This window comes from Centroberyx affinis, unplaced genomic scaffold (assembly GCF_046629955.1).
Source record: "Centroberyx affinis isolate AG114_WGS23_722 - 3 ecotype Tasmania unplaced genomic scaffold, CSIRO-AGI_Caff_v1 ptg000367l_1, whole genome shotgun sequence".
NCBI lineage: Eukaryota > Metazoa > Chordata > Actinopteri > Beryciformes > Berycidae > Centroberyx > Centroberyx affinis.
In genome coordinates, this window is record NW_027279038.1 from 561,842 (window position 1) to 585,332 (window position 23,491).

The window sequence follows — 23,491 nt, forward strand, 5'->3', positions numbered from 1 at the left end:
ATGGGAAATTAATCCTGGCATTACAACAATAGTCACACACGTGTTGTATTTGATGAACACCTAATTTTCCATACTTGCATCAATTTGCCAGAGGACAATAATGCAGTAAAAGCAATAGTGAAGGCATGAGCATTAGCTAAGAGTAATAATGCTAATATTTAATATATGCTATATATATATATATATATATAGCTGTAATATAGCTTTTAGCATTAAACACTTAACATTAGCATAATTTGCTCAAATACCATTATCAGCATAATGAGCACTTAGAACCTGAAATGGAATGAGTAGTACTAGCTATAGTAACAGTCATGAACATAATAAAACATGAAGGATTAATTTAAACAAATTGATTACAATTAGTATGAATGTATGGGCACAATCACATATGTATAAACTGCATAACAGAGAATAATGTTTCACAGACTGGACAGATGATTTACCACTATTACTTAAGGGTTGGGAGTAGCAGTGGCTAATTTAAAGCACGTAACCAGATATAATGTGGCAACAGTACACACATTTTTTATGGACTGACTAGGTGATTGAGAAGTGGGTCATACATTGTGGAAAAATGTAGCTGAAAATATACAATCAGCATTTCGCTAAAATGACACAACATACCAGACACAATAGCAATAACAAACTATGATGTAGGTAGGCGGCAGAAGAGGGTGCAGAATTGGCTGGCTCGTAATTGAAACTTTCATGCATGGGGATACATAACATACTAGAGTGGCTGTATAATAATATCACAGCAATTCAGAGCATGAGGAAAAACATCTATCTTGGTCAGGAGTAACATCTAACTGTTGGCTGGGAAAAAGGGGAACCTGGCTGTATTTTGACTTAATAGTTACTGAAGAAAATAAGATATATATAATCAAATATATAATACAGGATACATCAGAATCAATAGAAACAGCTACTGGAAGCACGGGACAAAATATTACTATAGGTATACCATAGTTTCTTCACATTATATACCTCGTTTTGACATAATTTTTGGTTGGTTGTATTTCAGACAAGGAATATTCCTTAGACTTTCTGGACTTTCAAAAAGTTGCATTCTCGACTTAACAAAGTGTTCTTAATATCAGCCCCTGTACAGGGTCTATGAACTTGTTCAATGGCAATGAACTCGAGCGTAGATGTATCATGGCCCAATTCTGTAAAGTGTTTGCTACTGGGGACTGCTGATCGACAAATGGCTGATTTGTGTCCAGTTATGCGAATCCTGAGTTGTCTTGTAGTTTTTCCCACATAGCACCATCCACAGGGAGATAAATGACATGGGAAGAGCAGCATATTGTCCTATTATGAAGTTGTATCACCCTTCTCAGTTCTCAGATGGTAGAAATAGCGTGACTTTAGTATGTGCCAGTGTCTATGTATAATGTCAGTGATTACGGCAGATTGGAGTCTAGAGGTAAGACTGCAGGGATTCTTTCTTTCTGGTCTGTCTCCATGTGTCTCCATATGCAGCTGGTCTCTCTCTGCTTCTTTGGCCTGCTAGTAGGATCCCAGTGCTGTGGTTTCCCCTTTTCCTCTAGGTGAGAGAAGAGAGCAATAGCATTAGACTCAAAATCAGAGACGGAAGAGCAATTCCTATGAATCCTTAGGTACTAACTAATAGATAGAGATGGTTTTAAAAATGTAGGATGAAAGTTGTTGGCCATCAGCAGTGTGTTTTTATCAATAGGTTTTCTATAGATGGAGGTGGATAAACCTGATCCATCCTTCCTGACCTCCAGATCAAGGAAGTGGACTGCATCTCGATGAAAGGACATGTCAAATTGGAGGTTAGTCACAGCATTATTTATGTATTGATTGAATGCATTCAATTTTTCATCTTTCTTCCAATCCAACAGACTGGGGATATCCAGGTCTATTGAAGCAGTGTTAAAACTAGTTGATCTCAACTCTGCCCCGACTAGCGTGGCCACCGTCAACAATGAAAAAAATAAGGGTGTATCCAAAGCTATGAAGTCAAACCCATTCTCTAAAAAAGACAGCAGCCTACATGGGAACAAGATTCTTTAAGGTTTCCCAACCAATTTGTGTGCTGTTCAGCAGATTTTAGCGTACATTTCTGGAGTATCGGATGCTCCTCAAGAGCTAAAGTGAAGAAAGTCAAGTGGTGCAAGGTTATAACATAACCATTGTTCTTTGAGTAGCTGCTTCAAGATCCAGTCAGGTTAGATGATGATGCCATGCCTAATGCTATGACATCCCTAATATAAAGCAAGTGTTGGCCAGAGCACAGCTGGCCAATGCACAGCTGGTGTGTCACCTAACCTGGTGTGGTCAAGTTCCTAAACATATAATGGGTCATCTGTGGCAATAAGGAGCAAAATGTGATTCATGAAGCCTAAAGAACACTGTAATTTTCACTTAAATTATAGAAAGCGTCTTAAAAAGTAGAACAAAAAAGACTTTTTTCAGGTGAAATGGGAAGCTCATGAGCCGGCAGGTGCAAAAGGTCTGTTACACCACAGCACTATGTTCAGCAATGTATCAAGCACGCTGGTGACAATCATAAGTTACATCCCATAAACTGTGAGATGTCCATCTTCAGAATTGTAACCCACATCAAAGCCCAAGGAATAATGCACCCAGCTACTGGTATTTTTTGATATCCATAGTTATTTTTGAGACCTTCTGTTATTTTAAGATCCTCTTGTTATTAAAATATCTCTTCCTTGTTCTGTTGGCTTGATTTCCTGTGTTTAAGAGAGCAACAATGATAAAAAAAGATCATGAGGAAATTAATTATTCTGATTTTGCTTGCCCTGCAAGACCTCTTTAGATCGACAAGAGAGTTAACTATGAGATTTAAAGAGCCACTGAACAGCCAGACAGTCCTCTCTTTTTTCAGTAATGTGAATTGACCTGTGCATTTCATTGAAGTGGGTATTTGCCTGTTCCTCATGCAAAATAAAAGTCTACGACAAGTATAAAATATTACTCAGAGAATCACCTTGAGAACACAACTGGGGAATAAAGATTCATTTTCAGGTTGACATCAAACTCATGGAACAGGTCAAGTCATTTAGTATGTAGGAATGAACTGTGAATGTTTCATAGAAGACTGCAATTCATTTGACATCAACTGTAGTTAAATTTTACTGATGTTTGTATGTGTAACCCGTAGATGGTAATAGACAATATGATCCCCCTAATTAGTGTGGAGGGGAAAACCCATTCAGAAACAATTATAATACGCATTCACGCTACTCTACTTCATCCTGTGAATTGGACTACTAAGTCAAGAAGCACAACAATCTTTGTGGGTCATATTGCCATTTACAGATCAATTTATTGGTTATTATTAAACCTGGAAAGGAAGGATGTGAAAGCAGACACAGCAAGGGAAACCGCCAACAGGGACCAACCAACGCAATGAGGATTCTATCAAAAGGAAATAAAAATAACCCAGTAATCACCAACACCAGATACCCACTCAGCTTACCAAGTGTGCAGTGAAACAACAGTATTCAAACGCAGTGATACCACCGCAATCCTCGCACACCACCACACAACCGTGCTCCCACTTCCTGAAAGGGACTTCTGGATGCAGACAATAAAAGTTAGGTAATTTTAAGTATCTATTATGTCTAAAATTGAGTAAATGCTATTCAGCGCCCTTTCCTGGAAGCAGAAAAGAGGCATACTCACTTTATTAGGTACACCTATCTAGTGCCTGCTGGTCATCTGTTGTTAAAGCCAATTTATCATAAGGGCCAACAACTTGTGTGCTGTGTGAGATGCCCTTCTGCACACCACCGTAGTAAAGAGCTGTTGAGCATTTGTAGCCTTTCTGTTAGATTGAACAAGTCTGCCCATTCTCGTCTGACCTCTGACCTCTCTCACTAACAAGGTGTTTTCCACCACGTCTGGCACCAACAATCAGACTATCGTCAAAGGGACTTATTTCACGCATCTTGCCCATTTGGTCAAACAAAAAACTACACCACTTCACCATGTCTGCATGCTTTATATATAGACTTAATGTCACATGATTCACTGTTTGGAGGAGCAGGTTATTCGCGTTAACGAGCAGGTGTAACTAATATAGTGGCCGATGAGTGTATAATGGTGTCACAAAGACTGAAAATATTACTTGTAGCTGCTACCTACCTCTAGCTATTGGAGCTCAACCGTACACCACATAAGATAAGCACGATCTACAGTGTATGAATGAGCTATGTTACTATATGGCAGACCCATTTGCACCATGAGGGTACACATACCTCCAACATTTGACAGTACAAATGCTCTGTGCCCTACCATTGACGTGTACATCTATGAAACTGGTTACATTCAAAGTACATTAAAAATCAAACATCATTTGAGGGTTGCTCACCAAGACATAAATCAATAGCTAACACCGATATGGCATGAGGCCTTGTTTGTGAATGCCAAGGTCTTACATACCTGTCTCTCATGAGCTTTTTAAGAAATACTAGTGCAGTGCCCGTTCACTTTGAGCCCCGCTGCTGCACAGAGCGCTGTTCGCTTGTTTATTCAAAGTTTATTAATATTGAACGTGTCACGTGTCCAATCCGACACTGCACGTCCTTGGGTCCCCAGCAATACACCCGCCAAGTGTGAAGTAGATCGGACGAACGGTTCTCGAGATATGCGAAGGACACACATACAGATAGAGATTCCTTTCTTTATAGTATGATGGCAACCGCACTCCATGCATTTCATACAGTTTCTGGGTCCTTGCGTCTCACTATATTAACAGAGAATGAGACTATTTATTCCTGTTTCATCTCATTGTTAGACAACTCTCAGGCCAAAGAATAAAAAGAGCATGAAGTATTCTTTTAAGTGCTGTAGCAGTGGTCAATCACATGGCATTGCTCCCCATATTCACCATGAAAACAAGATTATTAGCAGTCCCTGCATAGATGTCACACCAGCCAAAATTAAGGCCAACAACACATGACACTATTTTCTCAGCTGAATCTGTTCTTTTGGAAATGTAGCTATGGGGGACGGTGACATTTTCTATTCTGTATCTCATTTGCTGAACATAAATTGTATGTTGTCATCTGATAATACCTTATCACTCTGGGCAGTGATTTGAATGCTAAAAGCTTGCATTGCCAGTGAAATGATGTGTGGTGAAGTCACCTAGCATTTCTTCAACAGATGTAAATTATTGGCGCAAGTTAACTCCCAGCAAGACACACAAATAAAACAATTTCTGTCAACTTAAACTGAATTATCCCGCAAAGTGATTTCATTTCTTGGCCATGAAGACTTTTCTGATGTTTGTTTATCAGTGTATAAAGTTATAATTCATTTCATCTAAATATATCTAATATAATTCACCTCATTTGCATCGGGGCAATACAGTCATTATATCAAATACATAGAAAAATACAGATGACTGCCTTTGGCACAGAAATGATGTGTCCAATACTACAAGACCAAATAATATAATATAATATAATATAATATAATATAATATAATATAATATAATATAATATAATATAATATAATATAATATAATAAAGAACTTGTATAGTCTGATACATGCTACTGTGAAAGATGTAAAAAGAGGCTTTTAAAAATCATTAAAGGAAAAATGAGTAAAGATGGAGGGATCACTGCTGCTCAACTCAACTGATTACAATGCCACAACTTAATTTCCTCTTTACTAAAACCAAAGTGGGCTAATAGATGTGTTACTTTATGGGAACAAACTGCAAATTCCCCTCTGCTGCATCACAGATGAATAATTTGATTAAGAAAGCAAAGCAAATATTTTCCCTGTTTGTGTGTTACCTGTCAAAGCGAGCATAACAGTTATCTCTTTCTCTTACTTCAGTGCACACAAATACATTCCCAGGTCCCAGTTCATCGTTACATAAAAGCCTTTCTGACTCTGTTGAGGTGTTTCATGCATGTGCACATAAGATTATTGCAAGGATACTCTAGTTGACTGTGCGGTTTTTGGGAGGCCAGCTTTCTCTGGACAGAGGTCTTGCTGACTGCTGTTTGAGACACTTTTGTATTTCGCTCTTAAGTTTTGATTCATCACCTCCTATGGGTGGAGAAAACTTCCCAGCAGTGACCAGAATTTTCATTTGCTCTTCTCTGTTGTAGCCCCAGTTTGTGATTAAGACTGATAAGACGTGTGTATTTTTTCATCCTGCCTAGCGCTGCTCTAACAATGACTGTACACCTGCAGGGTGATTTTATTATCTTTAAATTGTAGTTCAACAGATGGTTCTTTGTCAGTGTCCATATCTTTGTTGAATGCAATTACCAACTGTTGGTAGAAGACTGGCATACTCTGTTATCTGGAGAATACCTTGCATTGTGTTGGTATTATTAAGTTATTAAAAAAGATGTCTAATAATTGGTTTAAAGGAGGACATCTTGTCAACCAATTATTTCAATAGATGTGTCATAAAAAATGCCAAACCAAATGACATTTTCTAAATAGTAGAAGCAGTGCATGTGCATGTCCAAAGCCATTGATTAAGCCAAAAGCACACAACAGCACATGCAGTATAATTTTCACACACAAACTGCACAAGAGAGACATATGTTTTTTTTTATGTAACCAGTCTTCTAAATACCTTTTCCTCTGAACAGATTTAGCACAGTTTCCCTGGCATTTAACTTCCACTCTTGAACATTATGGTCTGTTTGATTATTTCCTATAGGCAAATACCTGTGATTATTGTGGTGTGAATCTTCGAGGTGTGCTTTAGAGCTTTATAGCCAAAAATAAAGCAAGCTTTATTGGACCGTAATTGCACCATAGAGATTAGAGATGTGTAACTTTAAGTCACTCTATACCGTAATATCCATATGTTTAGACACAGAAAGAAATGGAAACAATGGAATATAAGTTGCCCTAACAATGTAATTCATGTTAACTTCACAACTACATTACAAATATTAAGATATAGTAATTCTTGAACCGATAGATGATGATTCAATTTGCTAAAGCCATCCCATGAAAATATATAACCTTTTAATAAAAGAGTAATATTTAAACCAATCAGAACTATGGTCATAGTTAACATAGATTGTGTGGCAAATTACATCATGCCTCCGCTGTGTAACACACAGCAAAATCTGCTCCAAACTCGAAAAAGAAGAAACACTTTTGAACTGCATGCACCAAGGATACTTTAGCCACTGAAGAGGAAAACTGGGCATAAAACACTGAAATAACATTTATTAGCTATAAAACTACCTTCTCTGTACGGTAGAAATTTCCCTAATTTTGATTTGGTGGCTCAATGGGTGGTGAACAGCGTTGCACTAGGAACTTGTGCTGGGAGCCGGACTGAGTGGATAAAAGCTTAGCGACGATGCGAATGTTGGATGATTTTCTGCAGGATTCTGTGACTGTCCTATTTTGCTGTGGTGCAGCCCCCATGCTCATTGATTCAATCTGTTTTCCATGTGATCACAAAATTGTAGAAAACCAGGAGGACTAATAAGAGCAAAACCTGCTAGCTGGGTGCATTCTTGTTGAAATTCACTAAAACATCTCCTGGCCTGATAACTGCATCTGTGATACATGTCTGTGCTATCAAGAAGCTTGTAGTCCAATAACTGTGCAGATTACCAATCGGCCACATCCTCTCAGTAAATGTGAAGTTGCCTTGGCTAATGTATGACAAAAACTGTTATGGCCATGCGAAAGTTTGACCTTTAGTCTGACACAGTAGAGTCTCAGAATAGATGTAAGCATTTGCCTGCCATCTTCCCCCTTGACACCAGCTGTCTTCACTGCCAGACATTCATAGTCATGTGTCTCGAAAGTGCTGTAAATTAGAGATAAAGGAGTTAAAGGTGCACTAGATTAATGGGTGGGTTCAGACACTTAAAATATATGGACGCTATCACTCTGTAGTTGCAGATCCAGTGCTGTATGTTAATATTTATAATACACCTTTGCTTGAAAGAGGTACGCCTTAACAATTGACTTAACTCACTTGACTGCTGCCTCTGTCTTTGAAATTTCACCGCCTGATATACTGAAGAAAGATATTCCAGATACCACACCTCTGAGGAAAAGGTACCTAATTGCTTGTCAGTTATTCAAAAATAGTCCTCTTCAGGGAGGTAATAAACACATCATTCAAAGCTAGTGACTTTTGGGTTGTTGTATTTCTGTATGCCAGTTAATCATATTGTCTGCACAGTGTGTGTGTGTGTGTGTGAGAGAGAGAGAGAGTGAGAGAGAGACATAGAAAGAGAGATAAAAAGAAATACTGATTACACTAATCACAATTATCTTAGACATATTTTGATCATGTTTTTGTCAAACTGTTAATTAAGAATAATTACAATTTCAAATACTGATGCACCTTGTAAAACCTCTATAACTCTGACAGAAACTACAACACCAAAAACTATTGGTATTGGACTGCAGGTCAAGTATTATATAGCTTGCTATCTCTCCATACTGCACAACATTGAAGTATCTTGATCAACTTTCTTCCCTGATTGCGGTAATATTTGACTGGGATCCATTTCACTTGCTGCAGACAGGCTCCCTTTTCACGCCAGTAAGAAAAGAGAATGGGAGGGAATGTTTGACCTTTTCCAGTGCACAGTCTGGAAAGTGATATGTGATTCAGATGTGTCAGGGAGAAGAAAAAATGTGGAAAGAGGGAAAGCAAGGGAGGAGAGAGTGAATTACAGTGAGAGGAGACCGGAGGTAGGAAGACAGAGGAAAGGTGGCTTAAAAGGGATATGTTGGACTTTTGCCAAAATGAAACACTAATCTAATCTGATCATACAAGGTGTCAGTCACAATTCAAAAGACGATTATGAATAGCATAATACCTCTCAAATGGCAGCCGACAAGGGGGTAAACAGATGTGCTCGGTGCATGAAATGATGTCTTGAGAATTTTATAAGAAAGGCTAACTATGGTTTGTCTGTATGTGGCTGCATACAATGTGGTCGATAGGAGATTAGCTTGAGCAGTATTTACCTTTTAATTCATAAGCCCATGGCCATCAAGTTCTGAACAAATCTGAACATTACCTTGTTACCTTGAAGTGATACAAGATCAACTCTTGGGGCAAATTCAACCTTGTGATTTCTCTGAATATGATGTTCTTTTACAAGAATTTGAACAACATTTCCTATCCAAAGACTCAATCCATTATATATAAACTTTTCTGTTTGTGTTGCCTGATTAGTATTCAGGATCCAGAGCTTGTCTGATGCTGTGATGCCAATTATCCACTGGGTCATTACCACTCTTGTGAGAAGTCGTTCTCTGGCAAAAGGATTTTAAGAGAAAAGGCCTAAATTTTCATCAGCGAGTGCAGAGGCTTGTTGGTGGTATTGAATGACAAGAAACGAATGAAACTGATGCACAGAGTGAGGTTACCATTTTATTTCTACCTTTACACATCTAACACAAGTTACTGTTTAGATAAACAAAAGAGCTCTGTGAGAGAGTTTTGGTCATGAAATGAACAACTTAAAAAGAGATTAGAGCACAAGTCCACCCCCAAGGGCTAACACTGTTTAGCTGTTAAATAGCAGCTCTAGAGTGGAATAGCAGATTCACAAGTAGCAGTTCCCAACTCAACATGATCTTTATGTACTGTAGACACAAATTTTGTGAAACCTTTGTTGCTCCACCATAAATTGGATTCTGTGACAAAAACACAAATTGGACACAGCATCTTCAGCTTGTCAGTTAAGTTTAGGAAAAAAACAACAACTTTGGTTAAGGTTTGGGCTAAGGTTATGGTTAGGCAACTAAAGCACCTTGGTTAAGGTTAGGGAAAGACTTTGGTCATGGTTAAATAAAAAAAACTTTTTGCTAAAAATTTAATTTTCACTCACGGTAGAAATTTTCTTCGTACAAGCTGGCAAATGCATATTCCTTCAATGTCGGGAACACATAATTTTAACACTTTACGTGCCACCGACACGTAATTTGGTTTTAACAAGTTGTCTTCATTTCACACATTTGTGCGAGATCAGGTTGTCCCAACTCCTGAGTAAGAGCACCACTGATCCATGAGTCACTCTCCATGAGTCAGCTGGTTACAGGACCAGAGGTAGGCAGAGTAAAAATGAGCATCCATTACGGTTACTGTTTCTTTTAAGAGGACGCCTGTCATCTCATCACTGTGAGATATTATCTGGGATTTGGATAACTGGAGTTCTTTTGGCTGCATTACACTGCATTATTTTGACCGAGTGTGCCTTCTGGAAAGACACAGACGGAACCTAAATTCACACAGCCCACATTCACAGAGTAAAGTCTAGTAAAATGGCCTGAGCCTTACAAATTTCTCTCACTTGATACCGATGAGGGACATCATGAAGAGTAACACCTATTATCTTACATCATAACTATTTTGAAGCAGTAAACTTCGGTTCATCATTCATCTTCTGACCAAACTTTTGTTATCTAAAGCTAATAATAAATTTTACTGTTATTGCTAATTAAATGAGCATAATTTATAATATATAAATTACATTTCATAGTTTGCAGAGTTCTGCCAGAGGTAAGACAATAAATAGAGAATAAAGTACAAGTTACTAGTGAAAGGAAGACCATAGATTTGAGTGCTTTAGGATTATAAGATTATAAGAAACTGGTTTAATATATCATGGTACAAGACATTTTCTATTTCTGTGACTACCAAGAGTAGCATACCAACTTTTTTAGATCAAAACATGAGCATTCAAAGCTAAAGATGAACATAAGGAATTAACCAGTGAAACTGCATCCTCTTAAACACAATATTCTCAGTGAGAAGATTGTACTGATGTAACTACAGTATATGTTGCCATTTCAAAAAGTGCAAGTTGGTTTGCGTTTAGAAATTGCTTTTAGAAGTATTCTCTGTAAATGCCCTTTTTACTGCCCTCTGCTTGCTTTTATCTGAAATACATTAACTACATTTTTAATACCTGTAGTTTCAACCTCATCTTCTGATTGACCAAGAGTCAATCCTATACTGACATTATTTCATGATAACCCATGGTTGATATGGAAATTTCGTACCATCTATTCACCCAGAGATACATTACTATATGAAACACTAAATAACAGTTATTTTGCACAACCTATTAAGCAATACATATCAATATACAATCCCTTAGTATCTGATTCTGATTGAGAATCTGAACGTTGTGTAGATCCACTAACTAGCAACCTGTTAACCTGAATCCCAGTGATAACAAAGAAACTAGTTAACCATGAGCTAATTTGGCCTAATTTCATTCTTGATAGTCTATATAGAGGTAAAACTTTTGAATTAAAATGACAGGTGTTTGGTAACTGTTTTATTAAGACAATAATGACGTTGAGGCAGTGGGTTATGGTGCAGTACTCAGTCATCATTATTGCTAGACTGGAACTTTGAAAATGTTGCATAATTGGAGGTATGGAAATGTAGGAAGGTACTATGTTGATGAATTAATTCATCCCCGGCGGCTGTGCCACTTGAGGTGACAGTGCCCACCTGATAATCTCAAAAACCCTCCACCACCACGTCTGGATCTGGCCCTGAGCCCCCACACAGTTTTTTCTTAAAAAAAAGAAAAAGAAAAGAACTTTGTTTAGTTTAACAATGTTACTGGTTTTCATGCCTCAGACTCAGGTTGACAAACCAGCAGATCATGGATAAAGCTAAATAAAATAAAATGCAAAAATACTAAATAGAAGAAAAATAGAAGTCAGTGTATTTTACATAGGATTTAATGTTAATATCCGATACCTGATTTAATATATAGATTTAATTTCAAGTGGTTTTCAACTGCCTCTGATGAGAGTTGACACAAGGGAATGGGCCTTGAGTCAGTAAAGTCAATAGACAGTTCTGCTGTTTGAGACAAACAAACTTGTCATACCAACTGATTAAATCCTCTCCTACAGCCTTGCTTAAGTAGGAAATACATTAGTGACCTATTTAACCTTATACTTTAATGGCTATGAAAGGTAAACATATTTGTTTCTCGTATTATTCATGCAGCCAATTCAACGGCATGAACAAGTCAATACATCGATGTGAGAATCAAACCAAGGTGAAGAGTTTGACTGACTGTGCAAGGCACATGGGGAATCATAAGGCCTTAGGTTTAGACTCTTCCCCTAGGCTCTGTCTCTCTAGAGTGGATATGAGATTGTAGGAGATACACCGCAAGACCTAGAACATATATTAGCATACTACATTATTCATCACTTGTCAGTAACTTGACTGGCAGAAAAATTAGCTGCAGCCAGTTCAAAATAGACTAAGTAAGGCCATACTAAGCCAGAGAGACAGTGTAAGTTTGGAATTAAAACTGTGTTTTAATGGGTATGTGAAGATCAACTGCATTTATTGATTTCACCCCGCCCCGGCGTCTGAGTTAATGCCATGTGACAGAGAAACACATTAGAAACCAATAACTGTAGAATGCTAACTTTACAATGTTAAACTGACCCTTTCATTATCTTAAAGGTGCAATAAGTACGTTTTTTACTGCCCCATAGCACAAAATGACCATAATATATCTGCAGAGGGTTGATAGGATTATTGATCAATACGAATGACTCAACGATTACTTCGCCAGGTGCTGAGATTACTTCCTACTCTCTATTTTGGAACAAAAGCACCCAGCCCATTGCAGTTTGAAGACACTCCCCACTTCCCCAAGGAGAGGTCATAGCCTTACTTCTTCTTGGGGGGGTGGGGTGGGGGGGTCTTCTTTTAATGCCTGTTTAATCTTACCATTATTCTTCTTTTGCACAAATGCTCAAAGCAGCACAAACTGAAGTATGCACATGCATGTATGTGTGTGAGTGTGAGGGCACTGAATCTAGTGGACAGAAAGTGCTCATACACACACACACACACGTGCACGCACCACAAGCAAGCCAAATTCCTGTGATGAAGTCTTAATGACTCAAGTAGACCAGCAGAGCAAGGGAGTGTTTCACTACTGTAGACAGTTATGTTGACACTCTTTTCCCAGCACTGGGGTGTCAGACTTTAAGCTGAAGTGACAGATCACTCCTTCAGTTTCTCTCGCCCAGCAAAGGAGGGATGACTGAATCCAGAGGCAGAAAGGTCAGTCTACCAGGTTGGTTGTGCTAATGGACTTCTGACCAGGCAATAAGCCAAGCCCTCACAAGACATTTGCAGCCTAGTTCTCACCTCAACAGTCTGGGTCCCATGTCCTTTGCATCACTTTCATCACCATTTTTCAACCCTGAGCTCATTCTCACTTTTACTGTCTCTGTCACTCTCTCTCTCTCATTAATTCACACTCTCACTCTCACTAAGTCACTCATTCAGTCATTCCTTCTGTGCTTGCCTCCTCTTTCTAACTGAATGTTGTCAAACAGTATGAACCTAAGTCTTGGTTCAGAAATGTATAGCTGGTTATGTTTTCTAGAGCTATAAACCCCACAGTGTTTTGGCATGTTTACAGGTCGGCCTGGAGATGGCAGTGTTTACCATGGCAGGCTACTCAGGTTTTGTGCTCAACAGCTTGTCTCTCACAGCAGCACAGGCAGAGAACTGTAGTTGCAATCCGTGTGGGAGATGCCTATTTAATCTACTGCACTGAAATTAACAAATGATTGGATGGCAGTAGATGAAAACTGATGGTTGGATTTCTTTGGCCGACTCTAATTTATATTTGTTAATTTACGTAGGCCTATATGTCTTTTTGCCCGTGTCCTTTCTGGCATTTCTGTCATTTTAGAGTGCAGCTATTATGCCTCCACGCTGCTTTGAAACTTGCCAATTAAGATCATCTGTTGTTATGAGTAATTCCAAAGCCATATCACAGCATCAGTATTCAGATAATATCATTTTATACTACAAAACAAACTTGGATAGAAAGAGAGGTAATGCATCCATTACGCATAGATCAAATGCTGCCATGGTTTTGATGACTCGGATAACTGTCAAGGTTAATTCCTACGGACAAATGATGATGATTGCCTGGCCAGGGTGCCAAGTGTCTCGGACATAGTGTGAATATATGCGCGCAGTGCCCCATGCTTAGACAACGGCTCCTCTGTCTAGAGTCCAATTATTCTCCGTGGGTTTCAAACAAGCTTTATTCTATCTGTGCCTGTGTTTATTCTAGGTGAGTAAACTCTATGAGAAACCAGCGCAATACATATTTTCTACGTTGTGGCGTTTTTTTTATGGCCAACCCAATTAGTGTAGCCTACCTGACAACAGCATAACAGGTGACATCTCTATGCTTTTGATGTGTCCCTTAAGAGCCAATGAATGGTATTTGCCCCCATGGCGCCTTTATATAAACATTCACACAGTAAGGTGCTAGAGGACAGCGATTCTTTCTTCTCCATCATCATCATCATCATCGCCACCATCATCATCACCCCCCTCTCTCCCCCCAGCCCCGGGGTTTTGGTTAAGCATCTCCGCAGCCTGCAGCATCTTCACGGAGCATCTCACCGCGGACAGCCCTCCGGTCTGCATTAAGTGACGTTACCGCGGACCAATCATGGTGCTGCTTCGCTCGTCTACGCGACTGAAATGGAGAGGCGGTGTCCAATGACGAGGGTCGGGGGGCGTCAGTGTGGTGTACTTCACCACCCCCCTATGGCTTTACACAGAGTTAGTGCAAGATATTCTGCTCTGGGAGTGAGAGTGCAAGGATAAACGGCACATACGCTCCGCATCGGTATCACACTGAACAGCCTGTATATTTAGGTTACCATTCCAAGTGGGATCGACTCTGAGATTTCACACCTTTTTGCATAAATGCCTTTATGTACTTCTTCTTTTTTTTAACCTTGTGTCTGCGACGGCTGATTGTTGATGGAGCCCCGTGAACTTGACACATGATGGGACAAGCGTGTCTCCTCTTGCTTTCAGCTCGTCGGCACCTTCACCTTAACAGGTAGCCGGGAAAAAAAACCGCACGGGTTTTATTGGGACGCTCGGGAGATGAGCAATGATTTGGGACCCAGTCCAATGGAAGACACCACAAACCACTGACCACCTGGCTGCGTCTGCTGGAGAGCAACGCTGATCACCGCAATTACCGCAGGTCGTACAGTTAGATCCTGTCCGTTCCTGAAGTTAAATGGGGGGAAAAGGATCTGCGACATATGCAGTCTCCAATTTACCCCAATTTGTGCGTTCATCTGCTTTTAACTAAAAACTGTTGTTGAGGCTATTAACGCCTACGGAGCGATATTTTCTTCTGTTAGACCCGGACTCACAGCTAGATCTAACGGCACTGATTGAAACGGATATCTTTACCCGAATAAGCTTTGGAGCACACTGGATGAGAAGACTATGAGCTGACACACTCCAATTTTTCTCCTGCGCTGTAACGGATTTGGGTATGTACGGTAAGAATAGGTCTCAGTTGCCCAATAAGAATTCAAATTTTAATACTGACTGAGCTTATTTGCTTAGGTAGGCTTCATTCATGCGGATCCATCCGTTACGAGCCCACACACAGCTAAAGCCTATATTCTCTTTAATTTCGCCAATTTAAGTGTACAATTATTAATGCTGTGTAATGCGCTGTGAAGTTTTGTGGCCAAGGGGGTTAGAGGCTTTTATTCCCAGTGACCATAATGTGTGGGAGATTTACAAACGGGGGAACAGACATGAATGGCTGCCTAAATGCTTGCTGCAGTGTTTTGTTGTTGCTTTTGTATGAATTGATGATTAAGGCCTACGTGAGAAGGTCATTTTAAATTATAGATCATGTACAATAATCTAAAATCTCAGTGGTCAAGGCAGATGCTTAGGCGATTGTTTCTTAATTGAATTAATTGTTGTGCATGGTTAAGTTATTTCACTGAAGAGAAACTGTGTGATCTGTTCATAGGTCTGTCCTTTGAAGACACCTACCCTCATATGCAAGGAGTCACTGACTGTAACAACATTGCATAGAGAGAAACGTTGAGTTGTGAAGGCTGGAAACAAATTTACCATTGTCATGGATCTAAAAGACTATTACCTGTTGGGTGCTCTTCTTGCCTGCCTGTGGCTCGATCCTTCAATAGCCCAAGAGCTAATCTACCCCATCAGGGAGGAGTTGCAAGAAAATGTCCTCATTGGAAACATACCAAAGGACCTAAACATTTCCCATACAAATGCTGCCACTGGAGCGAGTGCTAATCTTGTGTACAGGCTTGTCTCCAAAGCAGGAGACAACCCACTGGTCCGAGTTCTGAGCAGCACTGGTGAGATATTCACAACCTCCAACCGAATTGACCGGGAGAAGTTGTGCCCTGGTCCCTCATTCGAGGACAGTGAGTGCTCATTTGAAATCGAAGTGGTCATCTTGCCTAATGATTATTTCAGACTGATTAAGATTAAAATCGTTGTGAAAGACACAAATGACAATGCTCCCATGTTCCCGTCCCCTGTGATCAACATCTCTATCCCAGAGAACACGCTCATCAACAGCCGCTTTGCTATTCCCTCTGCCACTGACCCAGACACTGGCCCCAACAGTGTCCACAAATACGAGCTGGTCAATGGGCAAAGTGCCTTCGGCTTAGACATTGTAGAAACGCCTGAGGGGGAAAAGTGGCCCCAGCTCATTGTGCAGCAGAACCTGGACAGAGAGCAGAAGGATACATACGTGATGAAGATCAAAGTGGAGGATGGTGGCAGTCCACAGAAATCCAGCACTGCCATCCTCCAAGTTACAGTAACAGATGTCAACGATAACAGACCGGTGTTCAAAGAGAGTCAGATGGAGGTACACATACCAGAGAACTCCGCTATTGGCACGTCTGTTGTGCAGCTTCAGGCTACAGACGCAGACATAGGGGCAAACGCTGAGATCCGCTATGTCTTTGGGACTCAGGTGCCTCCTGCCACAAAAAGACTCTTCGCATTAAATACAACTTCTGGCCTTATAACAGTACAGAGGCCGCTGGACAGAGAGGAGACTGCTATTCATAAGCTGTCTGTTTTAGCTAGTGATGGCAGCTCCAGTCCAGCCAGAGCTACTATTACAATAAATGTGACTGATGTAAATGACAATCCACCAAATATAGACCTGAGATACATAATCAGCCCCATTAATGGCACTGTTTTTCTCTCTGAGAAGGATCCCATCAATACCAAGATAGCTCTCATCACAGTGTCAGACAAAGACACTGACATCAATGGCAAGGTCATTTGTTTTATAGAGAAGGATGTGCCCTTTCATCTCAAAGCTGTTTATGACAACCAGTATCTCTTAGAGACGTCTGCATTGCTTGATTATGAAGGGACCAAGGAATATAACTTCAAAATTGTGGCCTCTGACTCTGGAAAACCAAGCTTGAATCAGACTGCCTTGGTTAGAGTGAGGCTGGAGGATGAGAATGACAACCCACCTATTTTTACTCAGCCAGTTATTGAACTGGCTGTTATGGAAAACAACAAACGCGATCTGTTCCTCACTACCCTCAGTGCCACTGATGAGGACAGTGGGAAAAATGCAGAGATAGTTTACCAGCTGGGACCAAATGCATCATTCTTTGATCTTGACCGCAAAACGGGGGTTCTGACCGCATCCAGAGTCTTCGATCGTGAGGAGCAGGATAGATTCCTCTTCACCATAACAGCAAGAGATAATGGGACACCACCTCTCCAAACCCAGGCAGCTGTCATTGTAACGATATTGGATGAAAATGACAACAACCCGAAATTCACACACAACCACTTTCAGTTCTTTGTATCTGAGAACCTTCCTAAATACAGCACTGTGGGAGTGATAACTGTGACAGATTCAGATGCTGGAGAAAATGCTGCTGTTTCTCTTTCCATACTGAATGACAATGAGAACTTTATCCTGGATCCTTACTCTGGAGTGATAAAATCTAATGTGTCATTTGATAGGGAGCAACAGAGCTCCTATACATTTGATGTCAGGGCTGTGGACAGCGGTAGGCCACCTTGCTCCTCAGCCGCCAAGGTGACCATCAATGTCATTGATGTGAATGACAACACTCCCATTGTCATCTATCCCCCCTCCAACACATCGTTCAAGCTGGTTCCCCTCTCCTCTATCCCAGGGTCTGTGGTAGCAGAAGTGTTTGCTGTAGATGGTGATACAGGGATGAATGCAGAACTCAAATACACCATCGTGAGTGGCAATAACAAGGGCCTGTTCAGAATTGACCCCGTCACAGGGAATATTACCCTGGAGGAGAAGCCAGCAGTGACTGACATAGGCTTACACAGATTAGTGGTCAACATTAGTGATCTGGGTTATCCCAAGTCTCTCCATACTCTTGTGCTGGTATTCCTGTATGTTAACGACACTGTGGGCAACTCAACGCTTATTTATGATCTCATCCGCCGCACCATGGAGACCCCAATAGACCGGAACATTGGCGAAAGCAGTGAGACTTACCAAAGTGGTGACTATCTAACCATAATGATAGCCTTTGTTACTGGCGCCTTAGTGGTGGTTATTGTCATCTTTGTCACTGTGCTGCTGCGTTGCCGCCATGCCTCCAGGTTTAAAGCTGCGCAACGGAAGAAACAGGGTGCTGAGTGGATGTCACCCAACACAGAGAACAAGCAGAACAAGAAGAAAAAACGCAAGAAAAGGAAGTCCCCCAAAAGCTCCCTGCTCAACTTTGTTACCATTGAGGAGAACAAACCTGACGACCCTGCCCACGAGCCAATCAACGGAACCATCAGCCTTCCCACCGAGCTGGAGGAGCAAGGGATTGGACGCTTTGATTGGAATGCCACACCTACCACAACCTTCAAACCCAGCAGCCCAGACCTGGCCCGGCACTACAAATCCGCCTCGCCACAGTCGGCCTTCCACCTCAAGGCTGACACGCCTGTCTCAGTCAAGAAGCACCATGTGATTCAGGAGCTCCCATTGGATAACACCTTTGTTGGGGGCTGCGACACCCTTTCCAAGAGGTCCTCCACGAGCTCAGACCACTTCAGTGCCTCAGAGTGCAGCTCCCAAGGAGGGTTCAAGACGAAGGGGCCCATGCACACCAGACAGCAGGTAAAAGAACACTTTTACTGGTCTATAAGTACTGCCTATAATTGCCCTGTTCCACAGTGCTAAAGTGCCAGTCTAGATTAGAGACTCACACTAAGTTACTGTGAAGCAACAGAAAAGAGTACAGGAGACATACTACTTCAGCAAGTTCAACTATTGCTCAAACTTTAAAACAAAGAAAACTTGAACAATTGGTAATTTATGGAGTTGATAATGGATTTATCAATCACATGCATAATTTTTGGAATAATAAACTGATGTTTTGTCATTAGGATATGTTTCATTCACATTTAACAAAATGCAAGTGGGTGAGCAGTTGCCTTGCCATATTCTGTCTATTCAGCACCCAGAGGTTAGATAACTGGTAAATTGTACCAACATACCATTAATTGTGAAACAATGTCCTTTACATTTGTGAAAGAAACATTTTTTTCTCGCCTATCTACTCAGATTGCTATTTTCATTATAGGTAAATAGCTGCACACATTCTCAAAAAATTAGTTGACTTTTCACCTCTCTCCTCATAATATTCTGAGTGTATTCATGTTTTTTTGTTTGTTTTGGTGTGTATTGTAGTATCACAAAAGACTTTCTCCTTATCAACACCTGCAGTAATAACAGCAGTCAATAATTAGTGTGCTGTAGTCTTATTTTGAATGTCACTGTAGGCTTTGCCATATCATCTGAGCTTGAATTAAATGCCTCCTCTCAAAGCACACTAGCGAACTGAGTGAAGCTTGTCTGGAACCTGATACACATCCAATTCAAAAAGGATTAGCCAATAATGAGCCTCAAATTTCAACGTAATCCATGCTGCTTTTTATCAAAGCCTTATTAATTTTTCTGCTAATAAAGCACCCCTACACAACACACAGTCCTAATCTAATGGAACGCACACGGACAAATGTAGGGAGCAGCAGAGAAGAAGGAAGGGAGAAAGAGAGTGAGAGTGTAGAGGGTGAAAGAGAGGCAGAGCGAGAGAGTTGTGAGTGGGTTAGGTTTGACGGGTGGTGGTACTGTACCTTTAGGTGGCAGTGTTGCTCTGCTGGGTACAACCTGGCACCACGCCAACCTGCAGTGGACTTCTAAATGCAAGGGAGGAGAAGAAAGGAGAGAAGCCTATGTTGGTGTTCTTAGTGAAATACTCTCGCCTAACGATGCAGAGACTGCACAGGCTAGATTGATAATGGCAGTTAGAGATGTGAGTGATAAGATCTATCCGGAAGAGAGAGTGGAATTACAGGGGTGACACTGTGCGACTCCTATTGATGCATGCCTCCAGGTCACTGCATCTGAGGTTGCATTTAACGTGTTTCAGTGTGAAAGGTAGCAGTCAAAAGAGGCATTCAGTTAGATATTATTTGCCAGGCTCAGTTTTTGTGTGTGTGAGAGAGACACGGAGAGAGAGAGAGAGACAGAGAGACAGAGACAGAGACAGCGAGAGTAAAGCAATGAAATGGATGGGGGAGAAATACAACCCTGGAGGAGGACACATGAGATATGACACTATGCTGTAAGCACAACTTCATTGATTCCCTCAGTCGTCCCACAATTCACCACCAGATTCATTGGGATCAATAGTCCAGACAAATGATTCAAAGAAGCACACAAACAGAGCTAGTGTGTTCTATATAATGTCATCGATAGTATAAATACTGTACATAACGGCTGTTGCAGATACGCTGTGTTAAAAATCGTCCTCTGCAGTCCGGCATTGTTTTGAGAGGAAAGTCTCCAGAATTAAAAGTTTCTTATACAATGTGACCGATCATATTCCTTATATGTGCTTGTGTGTGGCATAAAGTTAGAACTTAATGTAAGCTGAGGTTTGAAACTGATGTCTTGTTGTGCCCCCGTCCATTTCTTTCGTCCGTCTCCTTCCACTTCCTACATAGACATGAATCGGCCATAACGACATGAATCAGTCGCATCAGTCCAGTGGAGTCCTGCCAGTCTAGCCACCTTCATGCTATCCTGTCACCCATTCATGACAATTGGAACAACAAACATCTCTTATGAGCATCACTGTGATAAATAATTAATAGCCGAATGCAGAGAAAATGAAAATTGAAAATAAAACAAAGTCCAGACTGGGGCTTTAAAATGTTTTTCACAATAGAATATATGAATTTGAAAACTAGCCCAAGTGGAATTGTGTATTTGAACAGTTTCTGTCGATACGGTATGACATTTTATTAAATCTTGAAATAAATATGATCTATCATGTTTAACTATCCACAAGGACCCTTTCCTATCTTCAAAAATAAAATGATTACCTTTCCATTATTGCTATTGTTATCTACTTTCTGGAGATTTGACATGAACAGTGTTGGGCTATATCTTGTTCACAATCATAATTATGTCAACACGGTCATACAGATAAAGATTCCAGTGCAGATTTGAATTTCAAGTGCCAGATATTAACTGCGGTGGAACGATTAGGCTGCACTGATCAACACTTGCGTAATTGGATAAAGCATGGTATGTTATCACTGCCATCAATTCAGCTTAGATTGTATCTCCGGTTGAAGTCAGATTTGTTATTTTACCCATTTTTTCCATGTTTTGATTTTTACAATATTGACATTTGTATTGACATTTGTATGCCATCTGCATTTCTGGAAGCGCATTGATAATCAGATGCTCATCTAATGTGTAATGTTCCTTTTTCTGTTCTGCATAGTTTTGGACAAAAATGGCAAGAGATGAGCTGTTATTTAACAAAGCAAACATGTGTAAAAGCAAAAAAAAAAAACACCAGTTATGACTGTGTGAATTTGTAAATAGATTGAAAATAATATCTGTCCAAAAGTAGGCACAGAGTAGAATCATACATGTGGGTTTACAATATTATATTCTAGGTAGAGTAACAGTGCCTCCTAAAAGGATGAGAACTGCACTATCAAAATGTTTCTTAAACATAGCTGAAAATTAATAAATAATAATTCATAAATAATTTAAAGTTTTTACCAATGTTTCAGCTATAAAATGTTTGATGTATTTGTATTGAAAATAAGGTTAGCAAAGTGCTGCACTGCGACATGAAGCATCTCAAAGGTGTATGATAGAATGATTATTAAGTTTAGCATTTACTTACATGCCTTATGAGCAACAAACCAGCACCAAACAGCCATCGTTGTATGGAGTTGACGTAAATGAAGCAATTAAGTGAAAGAGGACCTTTCTTAAAAAGAGATGTTAAAAGCTAGAGAGTAGCTTATATGCTTCAAAAGTGACAAATAATAGCTTTTTCTCTATCAATTAAAAAGCCGTTTTGTCCCAGTTCTCAAGAGCCACTGCAGTTCAAAATCAGCACAAATCAATAAATAAGGAAATAAATGAATGCGTACATAGATAAATGACAAAGGGAATGGTGAAGGACAGCAGCAAAATAAGAGGGCTTCATACATTCCTCCCAGAGAATACAGAACATTGGGGGAGTAGAAATAGCAGACAACTACAACAATGTCATCACAGCCGAAATGCCTGGTGGAATCAGCTTTATAGAGACCCCAAACTTTGCTGATAGCAATGGGAGAAACTCCTGCCTTTCCTTTCTTTTTTTTCAGTTATTATTTACCCTCCAGGGACCTATATTAGTGTAAACAACACTGAGGAAAAAAGCATGAAAACACTGTCCTAGTTTCACAAGGCAGGAGCAACACAAGCATAATCCAAGAAACCAAGCATAATCATTGCCGTTTCACCATCAGTCTTGCTCTCTTCCTTTCAGTATTCTTAAGGGGAGACATAGATTTGGTTCACCAACATACAGCAGCACGAGCCCAGTGGCTATGCATTAACCGTGTACTGTATATCAGACCCTGGGGCCCATTTACATGGTCATGCTGAGTGTACATGGTTTGAAAGTAGTCAGCGGGATAGTGTATCAAGCATTGAACTTAACTGATTAATATCCATATTGTGGAAGTTCTCAGACTTGTTTTCCATCACCATTAACCTTTTAACAAACCCCCATGGTGAATGTGAAGATAATGCCATTCATTATCTGTTGAGTTAGTGAAAATATTCACACTGGTGCAAATATGTGTCTTGGTGTTATATCCAAGGTGTGTCCTCTTTCCTCTTTCACTGTTGTGGTAATACAAAGGTACTGTGTATATGTTATAGCATGCACAATTTAAAGGCCTTATATAAGCCCTGCCATTGAGCTATGACCTCAACATCTCATGTGTAAAGAGGCTTAATTGTTGTGGGTAATTGGTATTTTTCTTACACGTCAAAAGGCTTGTAAGCACTAGAAGGAAATGTGTACCTACAGGGCAGTTATCTTATACTGCTCTAATGTGCTCATCTGCAGCACAAATAATGCCTTTGCTCTGGGGAGACAGTATTATAAACTCCCTTTAGTGCAGCTAGTTACACTATAGTTATAGTACACATAGAACAATTGACAAAATATTTGCTCGACCTAATAAAAACAATTCTGCAGACTTTTGTTTGTTTTTGAACTTTGTTCGTCTTTCACCAAGTACTTAAGCCGTC

At 40.1% G+C, this 23,491-nt stretch overlaps 1 protein-coding gene across 1 annotated transcript; it reads left to right on the forward strand.

Moving 5' to 3' along the window:
• Window positions 1-15,952: 15,952 nt before the first annotated feature.
• Window positions 15,953-19,051, forward strand: LOC139641381 (protocadherin-9). Its single transcript, XM_071515734.1, has one exon. It carries the CDS (start codon window positions 15,953-15,955, stop codon window positions 19,049-19,051), a length of 3,099 nt encoding a protein of 1,032 aa, XP_071371835.1.
• The last annotated feature ends 4,440 nt before the right edge of the window (window positions 19,052-23,491 follow it).